At 48.0% G+C, this 26092-nt stretch overlaps 1 protein-coding gene across 1 annotated transcript in view; it reads right to left on the reverse strand.

Annotated features, from left to right (window-relative positions):
- Window positions 1–9853: 9853 nt before the first annotated feature.
- Window positions 9854–26092, reverse strand: part of lrrc63 (leucine rich repeat containing 63) — a 168462-nt gene continuing 152223 nt past the window's right edge. Inside the window, exons 12-13 of the mRNA XM_086007389.1 lie at window positions 17545–17784; window positions 9854–10203 (exon numbers count right to left, since the gene is read on the reverse strand). Coding sequence (XP_085863515.1) covers window positions 10047–10203; window positions 17545–17784 — 397 coding nt within the window. The 3' untranslated portion in view covers window positions 9854–10046. The remainder of the gene's footprint in view (window positions 10204–17544; window positions 17785–26092) is intronic.

Consider the following 26092-nt stretch of genomic DNA (forward strand, 5'->3'; position numbering starts at 1 on the left):
TGTTTGTATCAGAAGCTTCATCTGTTGAGCCAATTCCTCAAACACTCTCTGATCTTTGTGGTTGGTTGGGGGCTGGCAGGGTAGGAGGAATGTCATTGGCAGTATGATGCTAACCCATTAGCCGTAGAAAGACTTCACACACGCTCACTCTGCTATAAACTCTGTCATACTGGGTATCGTCACCAAGTTAGATGGCACTCAAGAACCCAATCCTCTTCCTTGCGCTCACTCACTTAAGAGTTGTTGATCTCCTCTGGTGCCACTGCTAGGAATGACTAGTTGGCTTCTGATGCCAAATAGCAGAAACGCACTCGTGAGGAAGTGTAAGAGGTGTTTGGCATACATTTTGGTTTTAAATGTGATTTAGGAACGTAATCTGTCTACCTAAACTTTTAAAACCCAGCTAATCTCGTGAACAATGTTAACTATGCATAGATCTGCAGCTAAACAGTTTGGTTCATGTCTTGTCATAGTTTAAAGTTTTTTAAGCCACCTGAGTAAAAACATAAATTAAACTAATTAGTGAGAGGGATGGTTGTACTTAATTTTAGAACTTGTGTTCTGTTCCAGTCAGCTCACCAGTGATGGAAGGTCAGTTTGACAAATCAATATTTTGTGCAGCATATAACATTGAAAATAAGTGACCATACTCCAGTGTATGTGGATGCATCATACAGTATTGCAAAATCCTGAATATGCACTCTCAAAATAGATAGTGTAATATTGCATTTTGCAAATGGTACCATGCCAAAGACCCTATACTTGGGTTAAAATATTACCAGGGCCCCTAGGAGAAAATTAGGGCATTGGAAAGTGGCATGCTGACCAGTTTAGGGAAGAATAGCTCTATTCTGTGTTTGGCTTGACCTGTACCTGACCTGGGACTGCTTCATGTGGCCAAAAATTGAAAAAATGCTCCAGCACGTGCATTCTTCACCTTGATCAGCCCAATACAAAGCCCTGAAATAACACCATGGAATATTAGCATACAAATATTTGACCTATTCTGTACCTAACCTCCTGTGTCAGCAGGTTGTTAAATTAAACATCTCCAGTATAATAGCAGTGAGGGGAATTTCAGATGCCCCAGTTAAGCGTTTGTATGCTAATGCCAACTATCTTTCTGGACCATTGAAATGTAAGAACTTGCCATCCTTCACACCCAAGTCTTTCATCACAAATGCCTGCTGTAAACAGCGTACTTAAAGATTTTATTTCAATGTGGGGAAGGGTGAGGTTATCCACGTTTGGCCTGAAAGAGAGATTAGAGTATTTTCTAAATGGTGAGAGGCTAGGAACTGTGGAGGAGTAGAGGAAAATTTTGGGGTCCATGTACAGAATCACCTCCTGCTGATTGCCGCCCTCCCTCAGCTGATGAATCAGTACTCCTCCATGTTGAACGCCACTTGGAAGAAGCCGAGTAGCAAGGGTACAGTATGTACTCTGGGTGTGGGACTTCAATGTCAATCACCAAGTGTGGCTCAGTAGCACCACTGCTGGCAGAGTCCTGATGGACATAACTGCCAGTCTGGGCCTGCGATAGGTGGTGAGAGAACCAACATGAGGGAAAAACCTACTTGACCATGTCCTCACCAACCTACCTGTCGCAGATGCATCTGTCCATGGCAGTATTGGTAGCAGTGACCACCGCATAGTCTTTGTGGAGACAAAGTCCCATCTTCACACTGAGGACACCCTCCATTGTGTTGTGTGGCACTACCATAGTGCTAAATAGGCTAGATTGAGAACTGATCTAGCAGCTCAAAACTGGGCATCCATGAGGCGCTGAGGGCCATCAACAGCAGAATTGTATTCCACACAATCTGTAACCTCATGGCCTGGAATAGCCCTCACTCTACCATTACCATCAAGGCAGGGGACCAACCCTGGTTCAATAAAGATTGTAGAAGAGCATGCCAGGAGCAGCACCAGGTGTACTTAAAAATGAGGTGCCAACCTGGGGAAGCTGCAACACAGGACTACATGCATGCTAAAAAGCAGAAGTAACATGCTATAGGCTAAGCGATCCCATAATCAACGGATCAGATCATAGCTCTGCAGTCCTGCCACATCCAGTCGTGAATGGTGGTGCACCATTAAACAACTAACTGGAGGAGCAGGCGCCATGAATATCCCCATCCTCAATGATGGTGGAGCTCAGCACGTGAGTGCAAAAGAAAAGGCGGAAGCGTTTGCACCCATCTTCAGCCAGAAGTGCCAAGTGGATGATCCAAATCGGTCTCCTCATGAGGTCCCCACCATCATACAGTTTTCAGCCAATTCAATTCACTCCACGTGATATCAAACGGCTGAGTGCACTGGATACAGCAAAGTCTATGGGCCCCGACAATATCTGAGCTATCGTGCTGAAGACTTGTGCTCCAGAACTAGCCGCGCATCTAGCCAAGCTGTTCCAGTACAGCTACAACACTGGCATCTATCTGACAATGTGGAGAACTGCCCAGGTATGTCCTGTTCACAAAAATCAGGACAAATCCAACCCGGCCAATTACTGCCCCATTAGTCTACTCTCAATAATCAGCAGTGTGATGGAAGGTGTCATCGACAGTACTATCAAGCGGCACTTACTCACCAATAACCTGCTCACTGATTCCCAGGTTGCGTTCCGCCAAGACCATTCGGCTCCCGACCTCATTACAGCCTTGATCCAAACATAGACAAAGGAGCTGAATTCCAGAGGTGAGGTGAGAGTGACTGCCCTTGACGTCAAGGCAGCATTTGACCAAGTGTAGTATCAAGGAGCCCTAGTAAAACTGAAGTCAATGGGAAGCGGGGGTAAAACGCTCCACTGGCTGGAGTCATACCTAGCACAAAGGAAGATGATTGTGGTGGTTGAAGGTCAATCATCACAGCCCCAGGACATCGCTGCAGGAGTTCCTCAGGGCAGTGTCCTAGGCCCAACCATCTTCAGCTGCTTCATCAATGACCTTCCCTCCAGTAAAAGGTTAGAAATGGGGATGTTCGCTGAAGACTGCACAGTGTTCAGTGCCATTCACAACTCCTCAGATAATGAAGCAGTCCATGCCCGCATGCAACAAGACCTGGCCGACGTTAAGGCTTGGGCTGATAAGTGGCAGGTAACATTCGCAATACAGAAGTGGCAGGCAATGACTATCTCCAACAAGCAAGAGTCTAACCACCTCCCCTTGACGGCATTACCATCGCCGAATCCTGCAACATCCTGGGGGGGGTCACCATTGACCAGAAACTCAACTGGACCAGCCACATAAATACTGTGGCAACAAGAGCAGGTCAGAGGTTAGGTATTCTGCGGCGAGTGTCTCATCTCCCGACTCCCCAAAGCCTTTACACCATCTACAAGGCAGAAGTAAGGAGTGTGATGAAATACTCTCCACTTGCCTGGATGAGTGCAGCTCCAACAACACTCAAGAATCTCAACACCATCCAGCCCACTTGATTGGCACCCCATCCACCACCTTAAACATTCACTCCCTCCACCGCCGGCGTACCGTGGCTGCAGTGTGTACCATCTACAAGATGCACTGCAGCAACTTGCCAAGGCTTCTTCAGCAGCACCTCCCAAACCCATGACCTCTTCCACCTAGAAGGACAAGGGCAGCAGGCGCATGGGAACACCACCACCTCCAAGTTCCCCTCCAAATCACTCACCATCCTGACTTAGAAGTATATCGCCGATCCTTCATCGTCGCTGGGTCAAACTCCTGGAATTCCCTACCTAACAGCACTGGGAATACCTTCACCACACGGACTGCAGTGGTTCAAGAAGGCGGCTCACCACCGCCTTCTCGAGGGCAATTAGGGATGGGCAATAAATGCTGGCCTTGTCAGCGACGCCCACATCCCATAAACGAATTAAAAAAAAAAAATCACTAAAAGCTACTGGACAGGTGCAAAATAATTTAAAAAGGCTAATGGAATGTTAGCCTTTATCTCAAGGGAACTGGAATACAAAGGGGTGGAGGTTGTGCTACATTTGTATAAAGCTCTCGTTAAACCACATCTGGAGTACTGTATTCAGTCCGGGCACCGCATCGCAGGAAGAATATATTGGCCTTGGAGGGAGTGCAGCGCCGATTCACCAGAATGATATTGGGGCTAAAAAGGTTAAATTATGAGGACAGGTTGCATAGACTAGGCTTGTATTTCCTTGAGTATAGACGATTAAGGAGTAATCTAATTCAGGTGGTTAAGAATATTTAAGTTAGAGAGAGAGAAACAATTTACTCTGGTGCGGGAGTCTGGAACAAGGGGGCATAATCTTAAAAGTAGAGCTAGGCCGTGCAGGGGTGATGTCAGGAAGCACTTCTTCACACAAAAGGTAGTGTCAATCTGGAACTCTCTTTCCCCCAAAAATCTATTGAGGCTAGATCAATTGAAAATTTCAAAACTGAGATTGATAGATTGTTTTTTGAATGGCAGAACAGGCTCATGGGGCTGAATGGCCTACTTGTGTTCCTATGATAACCTTGCCTAACAAAGATCTATCAATCTCGGTCTTAAATTTCAATTGGGCCAGTATCCACAGCCTTTTTGGGGGGAGGGGGGAGAAACCTGTTGTCAAAAATTGCATCCTGATTTTCACTCTTAAAATAGCTGTACTCTAATTTTAATCTAATTGTTTTGGATTCCTCCACCAGCGGAAATAGGACATTCTAAGGAGCATTTGACAGCAATGTGATAATGACCAGGAAATCATGTTGATTGAGGAATAAATATTGGCCAGGACACCGGGATCACTCCCCTGCTCTTCTTCGAAATAGTGCCATGGGATCTTTTACGTCCACCTGAGAGAGCAGACAGGGCCTCGGTTTAACGTCTCATCCAAAAGACGGCATCTCTGACAGCGCAGCGCTGCCTCAGTATTGGCAGTGGAGTGTCAGCCTAGATTTTGTGCTCAAGTCTCTGGAGTGGGACTTGAACCCACAACCTTCTGACTCAGAAGCAAGAGTGCTACCAACTGAACCATGGCTGACATGACTCAACTGGAACAGTCACATAAATATTGTGTCTACTACAACAGGTCAGAGGCTGGGTATTCTGTGGCAAGTGGCTCACCTCCTGAATCCCCAGAGCCTCTCCACCACCTAAAAGGCACAAGTCAGGAGTGTGATAGAATACTCTCCACTTGCTGCAACAGCACTCAAGAAACTTGACACCATCCAGGACAATTCAGTCCACTTGATTGGAAACCCATCCACCAACTTAAGTATCTACTCTCTCCACCACCAGCATAGCATAGCTGCAGTGTGTACTATCCACAGAATGCACTGCAGCAAGTTGACGAGACTTCTTCCTAAACCCATGGCCTCCGCCACCTTGAAGGACAAGGGCAGCAGGTGCCTGGGAACATCACCTCCAAGTTGCCCTCTAAGTCACACACCATTCCAACTTGGACTTGTATCACTGTTCCTTTATCGTCGCTGGGTCAAAATCCTGGAACTTCCTACCTACCAGCATCGTGGGAGTATCTTCACACATTGGCTACAGCAGTTCAAGAAGACGACCCACTAGGAATGGGCAATAAATACCAGCTTTGCCAATGACGCCCATATCCCGAGAATGAATTTTGTTTAAATGGTGTCTTCATTTTTGATTTTTCCCCAGAAGCTATGCTGTTATTGCTGTGTTCCTTTAGGGAGGTAAATATACTAAGACTCCTTCTTCAGTATTGCATCAGTAACCCCATAAATCCAATGCACCCATTGAGGAGGCATGCTCAAAGGGAATATGGGTTGCAGATAGGGCTACAACACGGTAGCCTTGTTTCTGTCACCCATGCTCTCATCAGGTAAGGTTTTCTGTTCATGGTGGGATTGTGGAGTCACTCATAATCTCCGTCTGGAGTCAGGATGATGCTTGCATTGATGTTCATAGCTACTGGTATGCAGATGCAATTGCAGAATCAATCAATCTGCACTTTTAACTTAGGCTCATGAGAACTTGATCACTGAAATAAAATCATTTATGACACAGCAACATAATTTATCCTTTGTAACGTGTTTAACTGGAATGGGTAGTGCCTCACCTTCCATCTATTTGTCCATCGGAATCATTTTGCTCCTGTAGTGTCATTTGTGCCAGAACAAAAATTCCACCACTTGTTGTTCTTTCAAATGTAAGAAAAGACTGATCGCTTGTGTGTATAGGCACTAACTGGGCCGAAGTTATGCCTATACAGAATGCTGGAATTAAAAGGTGCAACATTTCTAAGAAGGCTTTTGTCCTTTAGTTATTTATATAATAGTTATTTATATAACCGACAGATGGTTATCTATTGGTGCAGTAATGATTCACACTTGTGATTAAGTCACAGATTATTTAATAGCAAAACTTCAATTTCCACCATGCTGCTAATGCAAAAAAATTAATACATGGGATGATTCTAAATTTTCAGCAACTTCATAGCTTCTATCCTATTTCTGCATGTACTGTGTCAAATACAAACCATTAACAATGTCACGATGGGCATTCTCTAAAGTCTGCAAGATTAAATCATAAACATTAAAAGAAAGTATTAAAATATCTGCTGAGTTTTTAAAAGATGATAGAATTGGTTCTGTATATCTCACAAAAATAGAGTTTACATCTACTTGTGACAGGCTCCTGCTTAACATGCATGAGTTTCCTGTTGAATTACATAATCTCATACCATCTGTCAACTTCCTGGTCCATTCAACATGTTTTACAAAAAGCTGTGCACTGCAGTTAATTTTGTCCAGATGCAGTATGGACTGACAATTCTATGACTCATTCAATTTTTTCCATTCAGCTTTGCATGTCAATTTAGTTCATAAGTTAACCTAAATTAGTAAATATATTTCCATATAATTAATACTATATATGTGTGCTTAATGCTGCAGTAAGGTTTCAACACGTTGTTGTCAAAAAGTTTAATATTTAACACACTCTTCCCCTCCTGAAGTGTTTGTGAATGTTATTTGTTGATATGATTGAGACTTTGGTGACAAACTGACAAAAAAAAGTTTGGTATTGGGGTGTATTGGGGTACAGAGTATTAGGAGCACACAGAAACGTGGGTTTTAATATAAGCTGTTAAATTTCCTCCTCTAATGCCACTTCCAGGAGAAACGTATCAATGTTAAATCCAGTAACTGATTGGTGCCAGATCAGTCATGTCGGGGCAATTGATTGACGAGCAGGAAAGGGGCGGGGCCAGGATAATAGACAAGGCAACAGTTGGCAGCAGTGAGGTAATGGAAAATACAGGTCATAAGGGAAAAATAGGGAATGTTAGGGGAAACCAGAGAATGTGAGAGAAACACGGGGAATGTGAGGGTAAAAGGATTTGGAATAGTGGAAGGTAGCTCAGGAAATGGGTTACCCAGACTTTCTTTGATTTATAAATTATGTTGCAATTCATCTGACTGAAATCTTTGTATTCTACAAAACAAAAGGACAAATATTTTATTCAGCGCTTGCTAGTACTCAACTAAGGTAAATACAATAACATTTTCAAAAAGTAATTAAGATGTTGCGTGATCAAGATGTCGCATGATCAAACCTCCAGGAATACATCCAACTGGATGTTGATCTAACTGGAACTGTGTCCCTTCAAAGCCAAAGTCTAATTGTTGTTAAGTAAACAAAGCTCAGAGCAATCGGTGTTTAATTTGTGGTCAGGGAATTTTGCAGCTCATCAGCTGCATCACAAAAGCACCCAACATCTTAAGATTGTTTTGCATCTGTAATGAAGTGTGATCTGGAATGTGATGTTTGTACTCGCTAGATGTATCATTTTAATGTATTAAAACCACATTGGAAAGAGATACCTAAGACCTCTGACCAAGGACTGTGACAAGAATTTTTTGATCAATTCCTGGAAAATAAAAAATGTATTTCCTCTACCCACTCCAGCTGGATAAATAGTTAGCACCACTATATAAATCTTTCTAGATAACAAAATCACACTTTTTCAAATTCTCATTATAAACAAAATAAAGCATACATACTATAATCACCCCTCTGTGTCTCTGAGCCAACCTCTCGCTGAAGTAAAGAAACACTTGATAAAGTTTTACAGGAATACTATCTAAAAAAAAATCTAAAATTTATCTTCCAGCTTGTGTTCAATTCATTTGGAAAAACAAACCTCATAAATACTATTATAGCCTGAGGGAAGATACACTTTGAATTTGGCACTAAGAAAAAGTGAACAATGTTTGTTTTTGAATTCTCAGTAAAAACAGAAGTACAGGGGTGCTAATCATCACCTTCTGTCTGTCTATTTGTTCTCAACAGCCTCTCTGAAGTAACAAAATAAGCACTTGTAAATAGTTTTTCCTCAAACTTTACCACAAAAAGCTCTTAAAATTCATGCTTGAGTTTGTTTTGAAATAATTTGCTGGGAGGTTCTCTATACACTGCACCATCAGACTGCGACTGCCTGGAAATTGGAGGCACAAATGTCATTAATTGCCTTTAGCTGATAGCTTGATAGCTCTGGAAAGAATATCAACTCCAACCCCAGGCTTTCACGTGAAGCTCAGACCTCTGAGCAAAAATGTTAGTAAAGGACACAAAACAATTTCAGAGGTAAGGTTAATCATGTGGTGAAATATGTAACTTTAAATGTCTTCTGTTAGAAACCTTCATTCCAGCACATGAGTGCAAAAGACAAGGCTGAAGTGTTTGCAACCATCTTCACCCAGAAGTGCCAAGTGAATGATCCATCTTGGCCTCCTCTTGAGGTCCCCACCATCACAGAAGCCAGTCTCCAGCCAATTCACTCCACGCGATATCAAGAAACGGCTGAGCGCACTGAATACAGCAAAGGCTATGGGCCCCGACAACATCCTGGCTGTCGTGCTGAAGACTTGTACTCCAGAACTAGCCGTGCTTCTAGCCAAGCTGTGCCAGTACACCTAAAACACTGGCATCTGCCCGACAAAGTGGAAAATTGCCCAGATATGTCCTGTACATAAAAAGTAGGACAAATCCAATCCAGCCAATTACTACCCCATCAGTCTACTCTCAATCATCAGCAAGGGGTCGTTGACAGTACTATCAAGTGGCACTCACCAGTAACCTGCTCACCACCGATGCTCAGTTTGGGATCTGCCAAGACCACTCGGCTCTAGACCTCATTACAGCCTTGGTTCAAACATGGGCAAAAGAGCTGAATTCCAGATGTGATGTGCGAGTGACTGCCCTTGACATCAAGACAGCACTTGACCGAATGTGCCATCAAAGAGCCCTAGTAAAATTGAAGTCAATGGGAATCAAGGGGAAAACACTCCACTGGCTTGAGTCATACCTAGCACAAAGGAAGATGGTTCTGGTTGTTGGAGCCCAATCATCTCAGCCCCAGGACATCACTGCAGGAGTTCCTCAGGGCAGTGTCCTAGGCCCAGCCATCTTTAGCTGCTTCACCTTCCCTCCATCATAAAGGTCAGAAGTAGGGACATACAATAACTTTTAAAAAAATTATTTGTTGAGTGGCTCGCTAGGCTATTTCAGAGGGCAGTTAAGAGTCAACCACGTTGCTGTGGGTCTGGAGTCACATATAGGCCAGACCAGGTAAGGATGGCAGATTTCCTCCCCTAAAGGACATTAGTGAACCAGATGGGTTTTTACCAGTAGTATTATAGTCACCATTACTGATACTCCAGATTTCTTTTACTAACTGAAATTAAATTCCCCAGCTGCTGTGGTGGGATTTTAACTCATGTCTCCGGATCATTAGTCCAGGTCTCTGGATTACTAGTCCAGCAACATAACCACTATGTTACCGTTCCGGATGACTTGACAGCAATTCAAATCACTTTTAAATGGCGTGTTTCTGCATTTAAATAATTACATATATTATTGAATTAATTTAGTAACAAATGTGCACAGGAAATGTTTTAATGACTGGTTAAAGTACAAACACTAAACAACGTTTTCAATAGTTGAAATCATAAGTGCTTACCAGGGTTATCTTTTCATAAAGGCTGACATATTAGATGAAACATGCTATACAGCAACACTTGGTCCTCATTAACTTCCTTTTTCAGTAGGACAAAGCTTAGTGACTATAGATGTGTTCAGTGAGTCTTGGACATAAACCATTTATAGCAAGATGGTGAACAGGCATGAAACAGGAATGGGAGGCTTTCAGTATTAAAGATCGTCTTACGTGGCTGGATCAGACGAAGTCCTGGACCATACAGCGGTTCTTTGCAGCAGTCACACATAGTAGCACTAACGCACAAAATAAAAAATTAAAAAATTAGAATAAAATGAAATGCAAATGTAATTTGGTGCAAAGATGTGGGTTTTGCATTCACTTGTGTAGGGCACTGTCATGAAAAATGATGGAGAATTGTTCCTCAGTTTTCTCTCAGTAAGATTTTTCCACCAAACTTTTTTTATGGAGGCGGTGTTCCTTTATTCACTAGAGTTAGGTACATAATTCTGCAACCACGCTGGACATATTGCAGTGCACTGTTTTATTTTAAGTGCATTCTTTCCATCAACCTTTTCGTGTTAATCCTTTCCGCATTTTTGTCAAACAGCCAGCTAGTTGATTGAGAAACAAAGGTGAACAGCATACTGGAATTGATTCAAATAGAAATTTGACTGATCTTCTCCACAACTATACACTTCCAATTTTCACCATTTATAAACTGTTGTACTGTGGCGACACGCCACCATTGGACATAATCCACTCACGGCGGCACGGACAGTTTACGCAGGCGCACTGCCGGCAGCAGCCGCCCCCAGCCGTGGGCCCTTTCCTCCGGCAACTTGTTTCCCGCAGGGACAGGCTGCCGGGAGCACTTCCTGTCTGGGGAGTATTTAAGTGGTTGCGCGGGCTTTTTAACTTCACTTGTTTTGCCATGATGTAAATTAAAGCAGTTGTGTTCCATCAACTCTGGTCGCGACTCCCATGTTTGCCGCGGTATCTCAACACTGGTGACCCCGACGCTCAGGACGAATCCTAAGCTAGCATGGCGGATACAAATGCAGTCACGGTTAAACTACCGGACTTTTGGGAGAACCTGGCTGAGGCCTGGTTCGTTCAAGCCGAGTCCAGATTCCGGCTGAGAAGCATTACAGTCGACGCCACGAAGTACGACTACCTCATCGCCTCTCTCACCTGTGCCACAGTCTCTAAGGTTTGGGCAGCGCTGAAGGATCCACCAGAGGAAGGCAAGTACGAACATCTGAAGGCCGCGCTCCTTAAAAAATTTCAGGCGTCCTCCTACCAGCGCAACTGCCAACTCCTTGACCTCCCAGGCCTTGGTGACGCTTCACCATCAGACCTGCTTTCCCACATGCTGTCCCTCTCGGACGACAAAAAAACCGGCACCCTCTTTCGCACGCTTTTCATTCGGCAGCTCCCCGCCAGCATCCGCCCGCTCATTGTGGAGTCTGGCTCTATGGACCTGAACGAGATAGCCGAAAAGGCCGACCGGCTGCTCTCCGCGCAGACCGCCCGCGACGTCGCACCCGACCTCACGGCAACGACCATGCGGTCCCCCCGGCCCACTAGGCCCGACCGCCCTTCCACTCCGGGTCACTGCTACTACCACACCCGTTTTGGCACTAGGGCCCAACGCTGCACGCCGCCGTGCACTTTCAAACCCCCCCCCCCCGCACCGGCCCCCACGATGGCCGCGGGGCAAAAGGGGCCCCTACTGTACGTCACCGACGACAGCACCAACCGCCGATTTCTGTGCGACACAGGAGCCCAGCACAGCATCACCCCCGCCTCCGCCCTTGAAATCCAACGCGGCGCACGAGGTATCACGCTGGCCGCAGCCAATGGCTCTGACATCCGCACATACGGCACCCGCATGGTCACGCTCGACCTCGCAGGCTACCGCTGGGAGTTCCTCACAGCCAAGGTCCTCTGCCCACTCATCGGCGCCGACTTCCTATGCGCCCATGGCCTCCTTGTCGACATTCCGAAGCACCGCCTCGTCGACATCAACATTATGGCCCCCATCCCTGGCACATTCACCCCAGCCCGTTCGGCCGGCCTGACGACCTACTGCCTCGCCAGAGCCACGGACGACTACTCGGCACTACTAGCCGAGTTTCCCGCCCTCACTAACCCGACCTTTTCGGCCAAAGCCGCCAAACACGGTGTGGAGCACTATATCCCCACCACCGGCCCCCTGGTCTCTGCCCACACCCGCAGACTTGACCCGGCCAAGCTGGAAATCGCGCGGGCCGAGTTCACCACCATGGAGCAACTCGGCATCATCCGCCACTCCAGCAGCCCTTGGGCCTCGCCCCTCCACATTGCCTCCAAGCCCGGCGGAGGCTGGCACCCCTGCGGGGACTACCGCCGCCTCAACGACGCCACCACCCCCGACCGATACCCGGTGCCGCACATCCAGGACTTCTCGGCCCGACTGGCCGGACGAACCATCTTCTCCAAGGTCGACCTGGTGCACGGTTACCACCAAGTCCCCGTACATCCCGCGGACATCCCCAAAACGGCCGTCATCACCCCATTTGGCCTGTTCGAGTTCCTGAGGATGCCTTTCGGCCTCAAGAATGCAGTCCAGGCTTTCCAGCGCCTTATGGACTCAGTCCTCCGGGACCTGAACTTCCTATTCGTCTATTTAGACGACATTCTCGTGGCCAGCTCCTCCAAACAGGAACACCTCGAACACCTTCGCATCCTGTTTGGGCGCCTAGCCCAACACGGGCTCATCCTCAGCCCGGCGAAGTGCCAGCTCGGCCTAGCCGAGATCGACTTTCTCGGCCACCACATCACCCCTGCTGGGGCCATCCCCCTGTCCAACAAGGTGCAGGCCGTCCAGCAATTCCCCCGCCCCAAAACCATCAAGGGCCTCCAGGAGTTCCTCGGGATGGTGAACTTCTACAACAGGTTCATCCCCAGAGCTGCAGCCCTCATGAAGCCCCTATACGACTCCCTCCGAGGTAAATCCGGCAAGGTGGCCGTAGCCTGGACCGCTGACATGTCAGCCGCCTTCGACGCCACCAAAAACGCGCTCGCCGACGCCACCCTGCTCGCGCACCCGAGGGCCGATGCCCGGGTCGCGCTCACCACCGATGCCTCCGACCATGCGGTCGGAGCCATGTTCGAGCAGTGGGTCAATGGCGCGTGGCAGCCACTTGCCTTCTACAGCCGCCAACTGCGCCCCCCGGAGGTCAAATACTCTACTTTCGACCGCAAGCTCCTAGCGCTCCACCTGTCGGTCCGCCATTTCAGGTTCCTCCTGGAGGACCACCCCTTTACCGCGTACGTGGACCACAAGCCGCTCACATACGCGATGGCCAAGAACACCGACCCCTGGTCCGCTAGGCAGCAACGCCAGCTCGCGGCTGTGTCCGAGTTTACTACGGACATCCAGCACGTCTCCGGTAGAGACAACGTTGTCGCCGACTGCCTTTCCCGTCCCGCCATCTGCGCGAATCACCTAGCGGTCGACTACGCACAACTAGCAGCGGCCCAGCTCACGGACCCAGACCTCCTCTCGGCGGCTACCAGCCTGCCAGGGCTACGCCTAGCCAAGGTCGCGCACGGGCCCGAAGCCACGGCAGTCACTTGCGACGTCTCACTCGGCCAACCCAGGCCGGTTGTCCCTGCAACCTGGCGCCGCCGCATCTTCGACGCGCTCCACGGGCTCTTCCATCCGGGTTCCTGCACATCCGTCAAACTCCTCTCCCAGCGCTTCGTCTGGCGCGGCCTCAGCAAAGATGTTCGGACTTGGGCCAACTCCTGCCTCGCCTGCCAATGGGCTAAGGTGCAGCGGCACAGAAAAGCACCCCTGGGAGACTTCGAGGAACCCAGCCGCTGCTTCGACCACGTACACGTCGACATCATCAGTCCTCTGCCGCCATCGCAAGGCCAAATTTATCTCCTCACGATGGTCGACCGCTACACATGCTGGCCTGAGGCAGTGCCGCTGACCTCCACCACCACAGCCGACATCGCCAGGGCGTTCGTTAACACCTGGGTCGCGAGGTTCGGCGTACCGGCCGACATAACCTCCGACAGAGGCGCCCAGTTCACCTCCGAACTCTGGACGGCCACAGCACGCAACCTCGGGGTGACGCTCCACCGAACCACGGCGTACCACCCGCAGGCCAGCGGGCTGTGTGAACGCTTCCACAGGTCACTCAAGGCCTCACTCCGCGCCAGCCTGCAGGACAGTACCTGGACTGACCGCCTACCGTGGGTGCTACTAGGCCTACGCACCGCGGTCAAGGAAGACCTCCAGTCCTCAGCAGCGGAGTTAGTCTACAGACAACCGCTGCGCGTACCAGGCGAATTCCTCCCGGAGGCTACCACGCCTTGGTCGGCCGAACAGCAGCGGCTCAACTTTTTCTCTTCCGCTCAACAGTTCGCCCCACTTCCGGTTAACCGACACGGCGAACATGCACCTCACGTCCCGCCAAACTTACAGCAGGCACGCTTCGTCTTCGTGCGACACGACGCACACCGTGGACCCCTGCGACCCCCGTATGACGGACCGTACGAGGTACTACAAACCAGGGACAAGGTCTTCAAGCTGCGACTTGGCGACAGGGTCGAAACGGTCTCCATCGACCGATTCAAACCAGCACACACAGAACCAGGGGAACAGGTCCCCGTGGCCCGACCTCCAACTAGAGGCCGTCCCGCCAGCAAGCCAGCACAGCCGGCGGTGAACCGCCCGGCCCCACCAACTAGACCGGCGGCCACTCAAAGCCGCTCCGGCAGAACCATTAGATCACCGTCACGACTTGTCCACTCCTCCTAAGCGGATTCTGGGGGGAGCTCTGTGGCGACATACCACCATTGGACATAATCCGCTCACGGCGGCACGGACAGTTTACGCAGTCGCACTGCCGGCAGCAGCCGCCCCCAGCCGTGGGCCCTTTCTTCCGGCAACTTGTTTCCCGCAGGGACAGGCTGCCGGGAGCACTTCCTGTCTGGGGAGTATTTAAGTGGTTGCGCGGGCTTTTTAACTTCCCTTGTTTTGCCATGATGTAAATTAAAGCAGTTGTGTTCCATCAACTCTGGTCTCGACTCCCACGTTTGCCGCGGTATCTCAACAGTACAAATATTTTAATCAAAGAAAACAGTTCCAATAATTTATCCCAAGGATTACAAAAGAGACTGATACAATATCCAGTTCAATGAGAGCAAAATATTATCACATGCTGCTATTATTTTTGGTGCTTATGACTTTTTGATGAACTTGGTGCTCAAGGAAAGGGATGTCTGCACTACAGACCAGAAATTTTCCCATGTTTTACATCCAGAGTCAGCATCAAGCACCCAGGTCAGGAACAGCAGAGATAACAGAGTAACTTCCACTACACTGCCTCAACAAAGGGGAAGAGCTCTATACTTGGGCTTTCCACAGATTTATTTGTTGTCAAATGTGAAAAATTTACAAACAATTGGAATGCTGAAATCTAGAAATGAGCAAAAGCTGACCACCGCTTCAGAAAGCTGACGCTTCTCCAAAACAACTCAAACCTGGGGGAACCTGATGTTGTGTTACCTACATAGGGGAAGATATGGTAGGATGGGGCTCATGTAATACTCTGCCTGGCTAGGAGCAGAGCGAACCATTCTTCCGGCATTCCTGCCTCCACTAAGTGGAAGTCATATTAGCAGGGACAGCCAGCGGTGAAAGTTAATACAACAACAACAACCTGTACTTATATAGCGCCTTTAACGTAGTAAAACGCCCCAAGGTGCTTCATAGGGGTATTATAAGACAAACAATTTGACACCAAGCCACATAAGGAGAAAATAGGGCAGATGACCAAAAGCTTGGTCAAAGAGGTAGGTTTTAAGGAGCATCTTAAAGGAGGAAAGAGAGATAGAGAGGTGGAGAGGTTTTAATACGGGAGGCAAAGAGAGGTTACAAGAAAAGATTCGCAGGCAACATTAGATTGAACCCTAAAACATTTTATAAACATATAAAGTGTAAGTGGTTTGCTAGGGAAAAAGTTGGGCCTATTAGCATTACTGAAAGTTGGCAAGTCACTTGGTCCAGATGGAATGCATCCTAGGTTGCTGAAAGAAGCAAAGGTAGAAATAGCAGAGGCATTGGTCACAATCTTTCAATCCTCATTGGATACAGGAGTAGTGCCGGAAGACTGGAGGGCTGCTAATGTTATACCACTATTCAAGAAAGGGGTGAGGGATAAACCAGGAAACTATAGGCCAGTCAGGTAACATCGGTGGTGGGGAAGTTATTGGAAACCATTATCAGCGACAAAATGAACTTTCATTTGGAAAGGCATGGGTTAATCAAGGAGAGCCAGCATGGATTTGTTAAAGGTAAATTGTGTCTGACTAACTTGATTGAATTCTTTGATGAGGTAACAGAAAAGGTTGATCAAGGTAGATGTTGTATATATGGACTTTCAGAAGGCATTTGACAAAGTGCCACACAGGAGGCTTATTAAGAAGATGGAAGCCTATGGAATTAAGGGGAAAGTGGCAGTATGGATACAAAATGGGCTCAGTGACAGGAAGCAAAGGGTGGTGGTGGATGGATGTTTTTCAGACTGGGAGGTGGTTTACAGTGGTGTTCCCCAAGGGTCAGACTTGGGTCCATTACTCTTTGCAATTTTTATAAACGACCTAGACTCAGGTGTAGGGAGCAGCATTATAAAGTTTGCAGATGATACGAAACTTGGCAACATAGTAGATCATGATAAGAATAGTTATAGGCTTCAGGATGATATAGGCAGGATGGTGAAATGGGCAGAAGCATGGCAGATAGAGTTCAATGCGGAGAAGTGTGAAGTGATGCACTTTGGGAGGAATAATATGGAAAGACTAGAAATGGCACGATTTTGAAAAGTGTAATATGCAGAGACCTTGCTGTCCATATACACAAATCCTTAAAGGTGGGCAGGGCATAAGGTGGTTAAAAAAGCATATGGGTTACTTGGGTTTATAAATAGAGGACTAGAACGTAAAAGCAAAGAGATCATGCTAGAACTTTATAAAACACTGGTTCAGCCCCAGCTGGGGTATTGTGGACAATTCTGGGCACCACACTTCAGGAAAGTTGTAAAGTTCTTAGAAAGGGTACAGAGGAGGTTTACCAGGACGTTACCAGGGATGAGGGACTTCAATTATGAGGGGAGGTTGGAAAAGTTAGGAGAGTTCTTCTTGGAACAGAGAAGGCTAAGAGGTTTTCAAGATGATGAGAGGTTCTGATGGAGTAAATAGGGAAAAAATATTCCCTCTGACGAGTGGATCAATAACTAGAGGTTATAGATTCAAAATCATTGGAAAAAATTTAGAGGGGAGATGAGGAAGAATTTTTTTCACTCAGAGAGTTGTCAGGATCTGGAACGCTCTACCTGAAAAGGTGGTGGAAGCTGATTCCATCAATAATTTTAAAAGGGAGTTGGATAGGTACTTGAGGATGAGGAACTTACAGGGTTACGGACAAAAAGCGGGGATGTGGGACTAAGTATGACTGCTCTTACAAAGAGCCAGCACAGGCACGATGTAAGTTTCTATGATCCTATAATCCTAGGAACTGTAGAATGCAAGAGAAATTGAGCCCATTATCTCAGTCTAATGTAAAGTGAGCTACTTACTTGTTCAGTATATGTTGCACCTCCTTAGGAATATTTGTGTACCGCTGACCTAAGTGGTTCTTGGAGAAAGTAAGAGCAGCTAGATCAGTCAGATGTTGTGGTTGGTTCCGAGTGTTTTCTTCCCAAAACAAAGGATGCATGTAATTATTACCCACGCGTACATGCTTTAGCTGGAGTTGGAGAAGGCCACATGGCAATGAAATCAGCTCATTTCCTTCAACGTTTAAAAACTGAAGTGCACTGGATAACAGAAGTTTCATCAAAAATATGAAAGCCATAATTAATGAAATTAATACTCTATCTTCTTGATTAGGTCAATGTAAAAGTTACCAATTAAAATTAATACAGTATATGGAACCAGTAACAGATGTATAAATCCACTGCTTTCAAAGAAATAACCTGAAGTGTAATTAACTTATAAAAACACATGAAAAATGAATCAGTCATATGTTGAAAATACGTGATCACTACTACACAGTGACATTTGATTGCTTAGATGCTGATTTTACTTTAAGTCACTATATCTTTATCATGCCACAGAAAAAATAGCTTCTCATCACCATTATATCCCAGAAATTACATAGAATTTACAGCACAGAAGCAGACTATTCGGATCAATTGGTCTATACCGGTGTTTATGCTCCTACATGATATACTTGGCTTGGAGGCGGTGCAACGAAGGTTCACTAGATTGATTCCTGGGATGAGAGGGCTGTCCTATGATGAGAGATTGTGTAGAATGGGCCTATACTCTCTGGAGTTTAGAAGAATGAGAGGTGATCTCATTGAAACATACAAGATTCTGAAGGGGATTGACAGGGTAGATGCTGAGAGGTTGTTTCCCCTGGCTGGAGTGTCTAGAACTAGGGGGCATAGTCTCAGGATAAGGGGTAGGCCATTTGGCATAGTCTCAGGATAAGGGGTAGGCCATTTGGCATAGTCTCAGGATAAGGGGTAGGCTATTTGGCATAGTCTCAGGATAAGGGGTAGGCCATTTGGCATAGTCTCAGGATAAGGGGTAGGCCATTTAAGACTGAGATGAGGAGGAACTTCTTCAATCAGAGGCTTGTGAATCTTTGGAATTCTCTGCCCTAGAGGGCTGCGCATGCTGAGTCTTTGAGTATATTCAAGGCTGAGATCGATAGATTTTTGGACTCTAGGGGAATCAAGGGATATGGAGATCGGGTGGAAAAGTGGAGTTGAAGTCGATGATCAGCCATGATCTTATTGAATGGCAGAGCAGGCTCGAGGGGCCCAATGGCCTACTCCTGCTCTTATTTCTTATGTTCTTACATGAGCCTCCTCCCACCCTTCTTCATCTCACCCAATCAGCATATCCTCCTATTTCTTTCTCCCTTATGTATTTATCCAGCTTCCCCTTAAATGCATCTATGCTATTCGCCTCAACTAATCCATGCGAGGCAGTCTAAGATGGGTTTAGAGTGCATGTACGCAAATGCACATCGCATGGTAAATAAGGTTGGTGAGCTGCAGGCACAAGTCACCACATGGGACTATGATATAGTGGCAAAAACAGTGAACTGGCTCAAGAAGGGGAGGACTGGGAACTTAATATTCCTGGCTGCAAGGTATTCAGGATAGGGAAGGAAATAAAGGAGGAGGTGGCAGTATTGATCAAAGAAACTATTATATCACTGGAGAAGAATGATGTAGTTGAGGGGTCAAATACAGAGTCTATTTGATTAGAATTAAGGAACAATAGAGGAGCTATTATGCTGCTGGGTGTATATTATAGGCCACCAAATAGTGGGAAAGAGAAAGAGGAGCAAATTGGCAGGCAAATTACAGAAAGGTGCAAGAATTACAGAGTAGTGATAATGGGGGACTCCAATTATCTTAACAGAGCCTGGGATAGTAAAGAGAAAATATGGGAAGGAATTCCTGAAATGTGTACAAGGGAACTTTCTTGATCAGTGTGTTTCCAGCCCAATGAGGAAGGAATTAGTGCTGGATCTAGTTCTGGGGAATGAAGAGGGGCAAGTGGAACATATGAACATCGATGGACAGGTAAAGACCCTCTGGTCCATCGAGCCTGTCCCACACAATTGCGATATCTTGTGTATATCACAATATATACACTCCACCCCACCCGAAACCATGTGATCTCCTGGGAGAAGCAAAAAAAAGATTAAAAACCCAGGCCAGTTTGGGGAAAAAAATCTGGGAAATTCTTTTCCGACCTATCTGGACGATCAAAATTAGTCCAGGAGATCACTCTGGCCTTGAATTCCCTGCAGTACCTACCTTCTGTAAGAGGTGATCTCCGCCCCAGCTAGAAACAGATCCGGCTCTCACTTGAAGGAATTCAGCGAATCAGCATCCACCGCATGAGACGGCAGCCTGTCCCAGATGTCCACTATTCTCTGGGAAATGAACCACCTCCGGACATCTAAACTAGATCTTATACAACTTAAATTTGTGACCCCAGTCCTCCCTAACCTATTTAATTGAAACAAACTGTCAACTGGAACACTATCTATTCCCTTTATTATCTTATAAACCTCAATCAGATCATCTCTAAGTCTACACTTCTCTAAAGTGTAGAGTCCCAACTCTTTTAGCCTATCTTGTTAACCAAGATGCTTTAAACTGGGAATTAGTCTAGTGGCCCTCCTCTGCACCCTTTCCAAAGCCTCAATATCATCCACCATGTGAGGACACCAAAACTGGACACAGTATTCCAAGTGCAACCTGACTAAGGTCTTGTACAAGGACAAAATAGTATGCCTCATCTTGTACTCAATTGTCCTGTAGATACACCCCAACACCCTATTTGCTCTAGCTATCACTTCACGGCATTGCTCATGTACCTTTAAAGATGTATGCACTAGAATGCCCAAATCTTTCTATCTCCACCTTCTTCAATGCTTTTCCCTGTATGAATGTTGAACATTTGCTCTGCCCACATGCATAACACTACACTTATCCAAATTATACATCATTGCCAGTCTTGAGCCCAATCTCCCAACACATTAAGATCCACCTGAAGCAGGCCAGTGTCGTTTACAGTCCTAATACTCGCACAGATCTTGGGAGAAGACAATTTGTTACAGTAACCGTAACGGTCTGCAAGATTACCTGTCAACCTGTCGAACTGATCCTGCAACATTCTATGTTCTCATTCCTATTTATTGTATGTATTAAGGCATGTTCCAGTAGGAGAGCATTTGGGGAATAGTGATCATAATATCATCAGGTTTAGAATAGTTATGGAAAAGGACAAGGTACAATCAAGCATAAAATTACTTAACTGGAGAACTAACTTCAGCAAGTTGAAAAGGGATCTGGACCAGGTGGATTGGAATCAAAAATTGGTAGGCAAAGCAGTAATTGAACAATGGGAGGCTTTCAAAGAGAAGACGGTTTGGGTACAGAGCAGACACATTCCCATGAGGGGGAATGGAAGGGCATCCAAAGCTGGAGTTCCCTGGATAACTAAAGATATAGGCCTAGAAATTCAGTTGTTTGCGCCAGCCGCTAGTGCCTTAGGAGGAGGAGAAGTGGGGTGCTAAGCGGCTGGCGCAAACAACTGAACTCAACACTCGCACAGGTACTTGTGGCTTTAGGCCACAGCTTTGCACTTGTCTTTAACTTCAGTGTCATAGCATTGATTGGAAACATATAATGGGGGCTGCAATGGGTGGAAACGTTGGGCTTCTCCATTGCATTCAAAGGGCTCAGAGACGCCATGAGAGAGTGCCAGTCATGGCCAGACGGAGAAGGGCCAACAGGCGTCGGCAAAGGAGGCCTTACCCACCCAGGGTATACCGCCAGCAGTTCTCATATCTGAACATGTCTGAGGAGCAGTGTATTCGGAGGCTGCGATTCAGAAGGGCGGTGGTCACTGAGATCTGCCACCTGCTTCGCGGAGATCTGCAGCCACAGCTGAGGAGCAGGACGTCTCTGTCGGTGGCAGTGAAGGTGACGGTGGCTCTCAACTTCTATGCCACCGGCTCCTTCCAATCTGCTACTGGGGACATTTCCAACATCTCCCAGTTTGCGGTACATTGCTGCATCCGCCAGGTGACCAATGCTCTTTTCAGAAGGAGACGTCAGTTCATCTCCTTCCCCATGACCATTGACAAGCAGCAAGAGTATGCAATGGGCTTTGCAGCATTAGCGGGCTTCCCCATGGTGCAGGGCGCCATTGATTGCACGCATGTGGCTTTGCGGGCACCTCTAGAGAATGCCGAGGATTACCGCAACCGGAAGGGCTACCATTCGCTCAACGTGCAGTTGGTGTGTGACCACAGGCAGCTCATCCTAGCTGTCAATGCCTGCTTTCCAGGCAGCAGCCATGATGCCTTCATACTGCGCCAGACTTCTGTGGCAGACATGTTCGAGGCCCAGCCTTACCCACGAGGATGGCTTCTCGGGGACAAAGGCTATCCTTTGTGCACCTGGCTGATGACCCCGCTCCGTGCGCCCAGCACCCCTGCTGAAGAGGGATACAATGACAGCCATCAAGCAACCAGGAACATCATTGAGCAAACAATCGGCGTGCTGAAGCAACGGTTCCGCTGTCTGGATCGTTCCGGGGGAGCCCTACAGTACTCGCCTGAGCGAGTCTCCCATTTCGTTGTCGTGTGCTGCATGCTGCACAACCTGGCTATCCGCAGGACTCAGCCACTGCCAGCAGACATTGGAGGACCACCAGAGGAGGAGGAGGAGGAGGAGGAGGACCAGCACAGGAGGGAGGCAGAAAGTGCAAGGGCGGCTTATTGCAAGTCGGTTCTAGGCCCCCTCTCAGGGAATGGCTTGTGCCAATGGCAGAAGATGAATGTAGCCGCTCCACAAGCCCTCAGCCGAGCAGGGCAACCAGGACTTCCAAAAGAAAGCATGGACAGTGCGATTTAAGAATTTTTTTTACTGTGATACCTCTGTGCCCTTCCCACATGACAAACTAATGGAGAGAACCCCCCCTCAAAAACACAAATACACCAGTCTCGGCCTTTATAAGTAAAACAAATATACCAGTCTCGGCCTTTAAATATGAAACAAATACAGCAGTCTCGGCCTTTATATATGAAACAAATACACCAGTCTCGGCCTTTAAATATGAAACAAATACACCAGTCTCGGCCTTTATATATAAAACAAAACATTTGGCCACACCTTCTACTTTTTCCCCTGCGAGGGTGATCCGTTTCGCTTCCGTGACTGGCCCCTACCTGCCCTGCAGCTCCTCCTCAATGGGACCCCTGTGGCTGCAGCAAGGCTGGGGGAAGGCTGCTGAGGGTCAGATGGTGAGACGGCAGATGCCCTTGGGGGTCGGCCTGGACCAGCTCTGGGCCTGGAGGGGCCGGCTGCTGACTGCTCCAACTCTGCTTGGGCGGCAGCAGTCTGTCCAACAGCTGGTGGCAGCTGCAATGGAGGAGTGACAGTGTTGGCTGCAAGAATGCTGCCAACCTGACAGATCACAGGCACTCCCTGGTCGGCTGATACATTGGCACGCGCACGGGCCAGCACTGCAGCATGCGCAGCAATCTGCTGAGGCAAAGACTGCTGGGCTGCTGCGGCACGGCGAGTGCCCCGGCATACCTGGCTGATCCAGCGAGTGTGGCAGCAGTTAGTGCCCGTGTGGCCCTGGTCTGTGTCAGCATGACAGCAGCCAGTGAATGCACGGCACGACTGAGCACTTGGCTAGAAGCCGCCTGTGAAGCAGCGAAGGCCTGCTGACTCCTAGCCTGTGCTGCCGCGACGTCCTGCAGACTCCTGGCCTGTGCTGCACTGACTTGTTGCAGACTCCTGGCCTGTGCTGCACTGAACTGTTGCAGACTCCTGGCCTGTGCTGCCCCGAATTCCTGCACACTTCTTGCCAGTGACTCTATGGAGTCAGGCATCCTTGCCACTGCAGCCATGAGCTCAGTGTGCCTGCGCTCAGCCTGGGCGCCCATTTCCGCTAGGAGCCGTACCTCCTCTGCGCTCACCGTAGCAGGACTGGAGGCCGCACTCACCCTCAGGGGAGAAGGCCGCCGAGCTTCCCCACCCCTCCCGCGTTGCTGCAGCCCGCTGGTGTCCGGAGCTTCACTATCCTCCGACCCTTCCCCCCTGCTCCCCTCCAGGGAAGACGTGTCACCATCATGGCCATGGGCTGCCTCGGCTGAGGGTGTCCCTGATGGGCTGGCTTCCACTTCCTCCTCCTCTATGTCTGACTCGGACACAGTGCCAGCTTGAGGGGCCGCCTCCTCACCTGGCGAGTCACCATCTGAAAGCAGGGAGGCACAAGAGTTGCTTTAGAGTGAGGACAGGGCGGCAGCGAGGGAGGCATGAGTGCTGCTGTGCACTGCATTGGTTCGATAGTGGCAAAGGATGCTGGTGTGAGGCGCAAGTGGAAAGGGAGAGGTCAAAAAGGTGATGACCTTACCATTGGTGCCCAGAGCAGGGTCAGCATCTCCAGTGGCGACGGGGCCACTCAGCCGGCCTGCCATGATCCGCTCCACTCGCTGCTCGAGGTCATTCAGCTGTTTCAGGTTAGGACGGCCTCCCCCAGTCTGTCGCTGCTGTCTTCTGTTATGCACCAGCTTGGCCTGCAAGAGAAAGGACAGCCTCTAAGTACAGTGTCAAGCCATGATCTTGCCCGCACTGCCTCCCATGTTCGATTAGCCCTGACAGTGTCAAGCCCTGATCTTGCCCGCACTGCCTCCCATAGAAACATAGAAACATAGAAACTAGGAGCAGGAGTAGGTCATTCGGCCCTTCGAGCCTGCTCTGCCATTCAACGAGATCATGGCTGATCATCCAAACCCTAACACCCGGTCCCTACACCGACAGCCATCCCACCCAAGCCCTATCCCCGTAACCCCGTAACCCCACATATTTAATCCCCCCTAACACTAAGGGCCAATTTTTATCATGGCCAATCAACCTAACCCGCACATCTTTGGACTGTGGGAGGAAACCGGAGCACCCAGAGAAAACCCACGCAAACACAGGGAGAATGTGCAAACTCCACACAGACAGTCACCCGAGGCCGGATTTGAACCCGGGTCCCTAGTTTCCCGGGTCCCTAGTCTCATGGTCGAATAGCCCTGACAGTGTCTAAAGTCCTGAATGCGCAAGTGCTTTTCATGACAGTCCCATAGCTGCTGGATGAGGGCTGGCCATTGGGGCTTTCAGACCCGTTTGGCCATAAAGTGAGGTGCACATGCAGGGATGAGGAGGATACTGGAAAGGGTACTCACCCTGACAACCCGAGTGAGGTTGTTGAATTTTTTCCGGCACTGGGTTGGTGTCCTGCCAACCACGCTGTTGGACGTGACCCTGTTTGCCACATCCCTCCATGCTTTCCGATATTCGGCGGGCAGCGGCCTCCTGCCACCCTCAGGGAAGAGGATTTGGCGCATGCGGTCCACTGTGCCAACCAGCAGCCTCAGGTCACCCTCGCCGAAGCGCTGCGCTCTCTCCCTGGCCTTCTCCATTCTCCTGGGTGTGGAGCTGTTCCAGAAGCAGTGTTCAGGCCTTGCCTTAGGGCTGCAGTGTGCAGGGCGTGGCAGCCAAGCAATTCCACCCTCCCCCTTTAAGTGCTGACCGGCGCCTGACTGTCTGCCCTCAATGAGCAACTCACCGCACCTGCGCTGCGCCCGCCTTCGGTGTTTGCGCCCCGGATCGCCGGCTTAGCGCCTAATGATAGTCGTGCATCGCCTGCTTTAGCGCAGCAGCAACCTCTTGGGGCGATGCAACTGAATATCGGCGAAGGTGGTGCTAAGTTGCGCCGGGCGCAAAAGTTAGCAAACGCCATGCTGTAGCGCCCCAAACGTGGCTATACTGAATTTCTAGGCCATAGAGATTAAAATGAGATAGAAAAAGGAGGCTTATGATGATTGTAAGGTTCATAATACAGTAAAGAACCAAGCTGAATGCAGAAAATACAGAGGAGAACTAAAAAAGGAAATAAGAGGGGCAAGGAGAGTGTATGAGAATAGATTAGAGGCTTACATAAAAGGGAACCCAAAAGTCATTTTATAAACACATGAATAGTAAAAGGTTAGTCAAAGGAAGGGTGGGGCCAATTAGGAATCAAAAAAATCTTCTTCTGGAGGCAGAGGGCATGGCTGAGGTTCTAAATGAGTACTTTGCATCTGTCTTCACCAGAGAAGAGAATGCTGCCAATGTAGCAGTAAAGGAGGCAGTAACGATATGGAATAGGATAAAAATAGATAAAGAGGAGGTACTTATAAACGGTTGGCAGTCCTCAAAGTAGAAAAGTCACCCGGTCCAAATAGGATGCATCCTAGGTTATTGAGAGATGTAAGGGTGGAAATTGCGGAGGCTCTGGCCACAATCTTTCAATCCTCCTTGGATATAGGAGTGGTGCTAGAGGACTGGAGGATTGCAAATGTTACATCCTTGTTTAAAAAAGGGGAGAGGGATAAAAGCAGAAAGTAGTGGTGAACGGTTGTTTTTCAGACTGGAGGGAGGTATACAGTGGTGTTCCCCAGGGATCGGTATTAGGACCACTGCAATTTTTGATATATATTAATGACCTGGACTTGAGTATACAGGGCATAATTTCAAAGTTTGCAGA

This window comes from Somniosus microcephalus, chromosome 14 (assembly GCF_052327205.1).
Source record: "Somniosus microcephalus isolate GS21.2 chromosome 14, FLI_Smic_1.0, whole genome shotgun sequence".
Taxonomy (NCBI): Eukaryota; Metazoa; Chordata; class Chondrichthyes; order Squaliformes; family Somniosidae; genus Somniosus; species Somniosus microcephalus.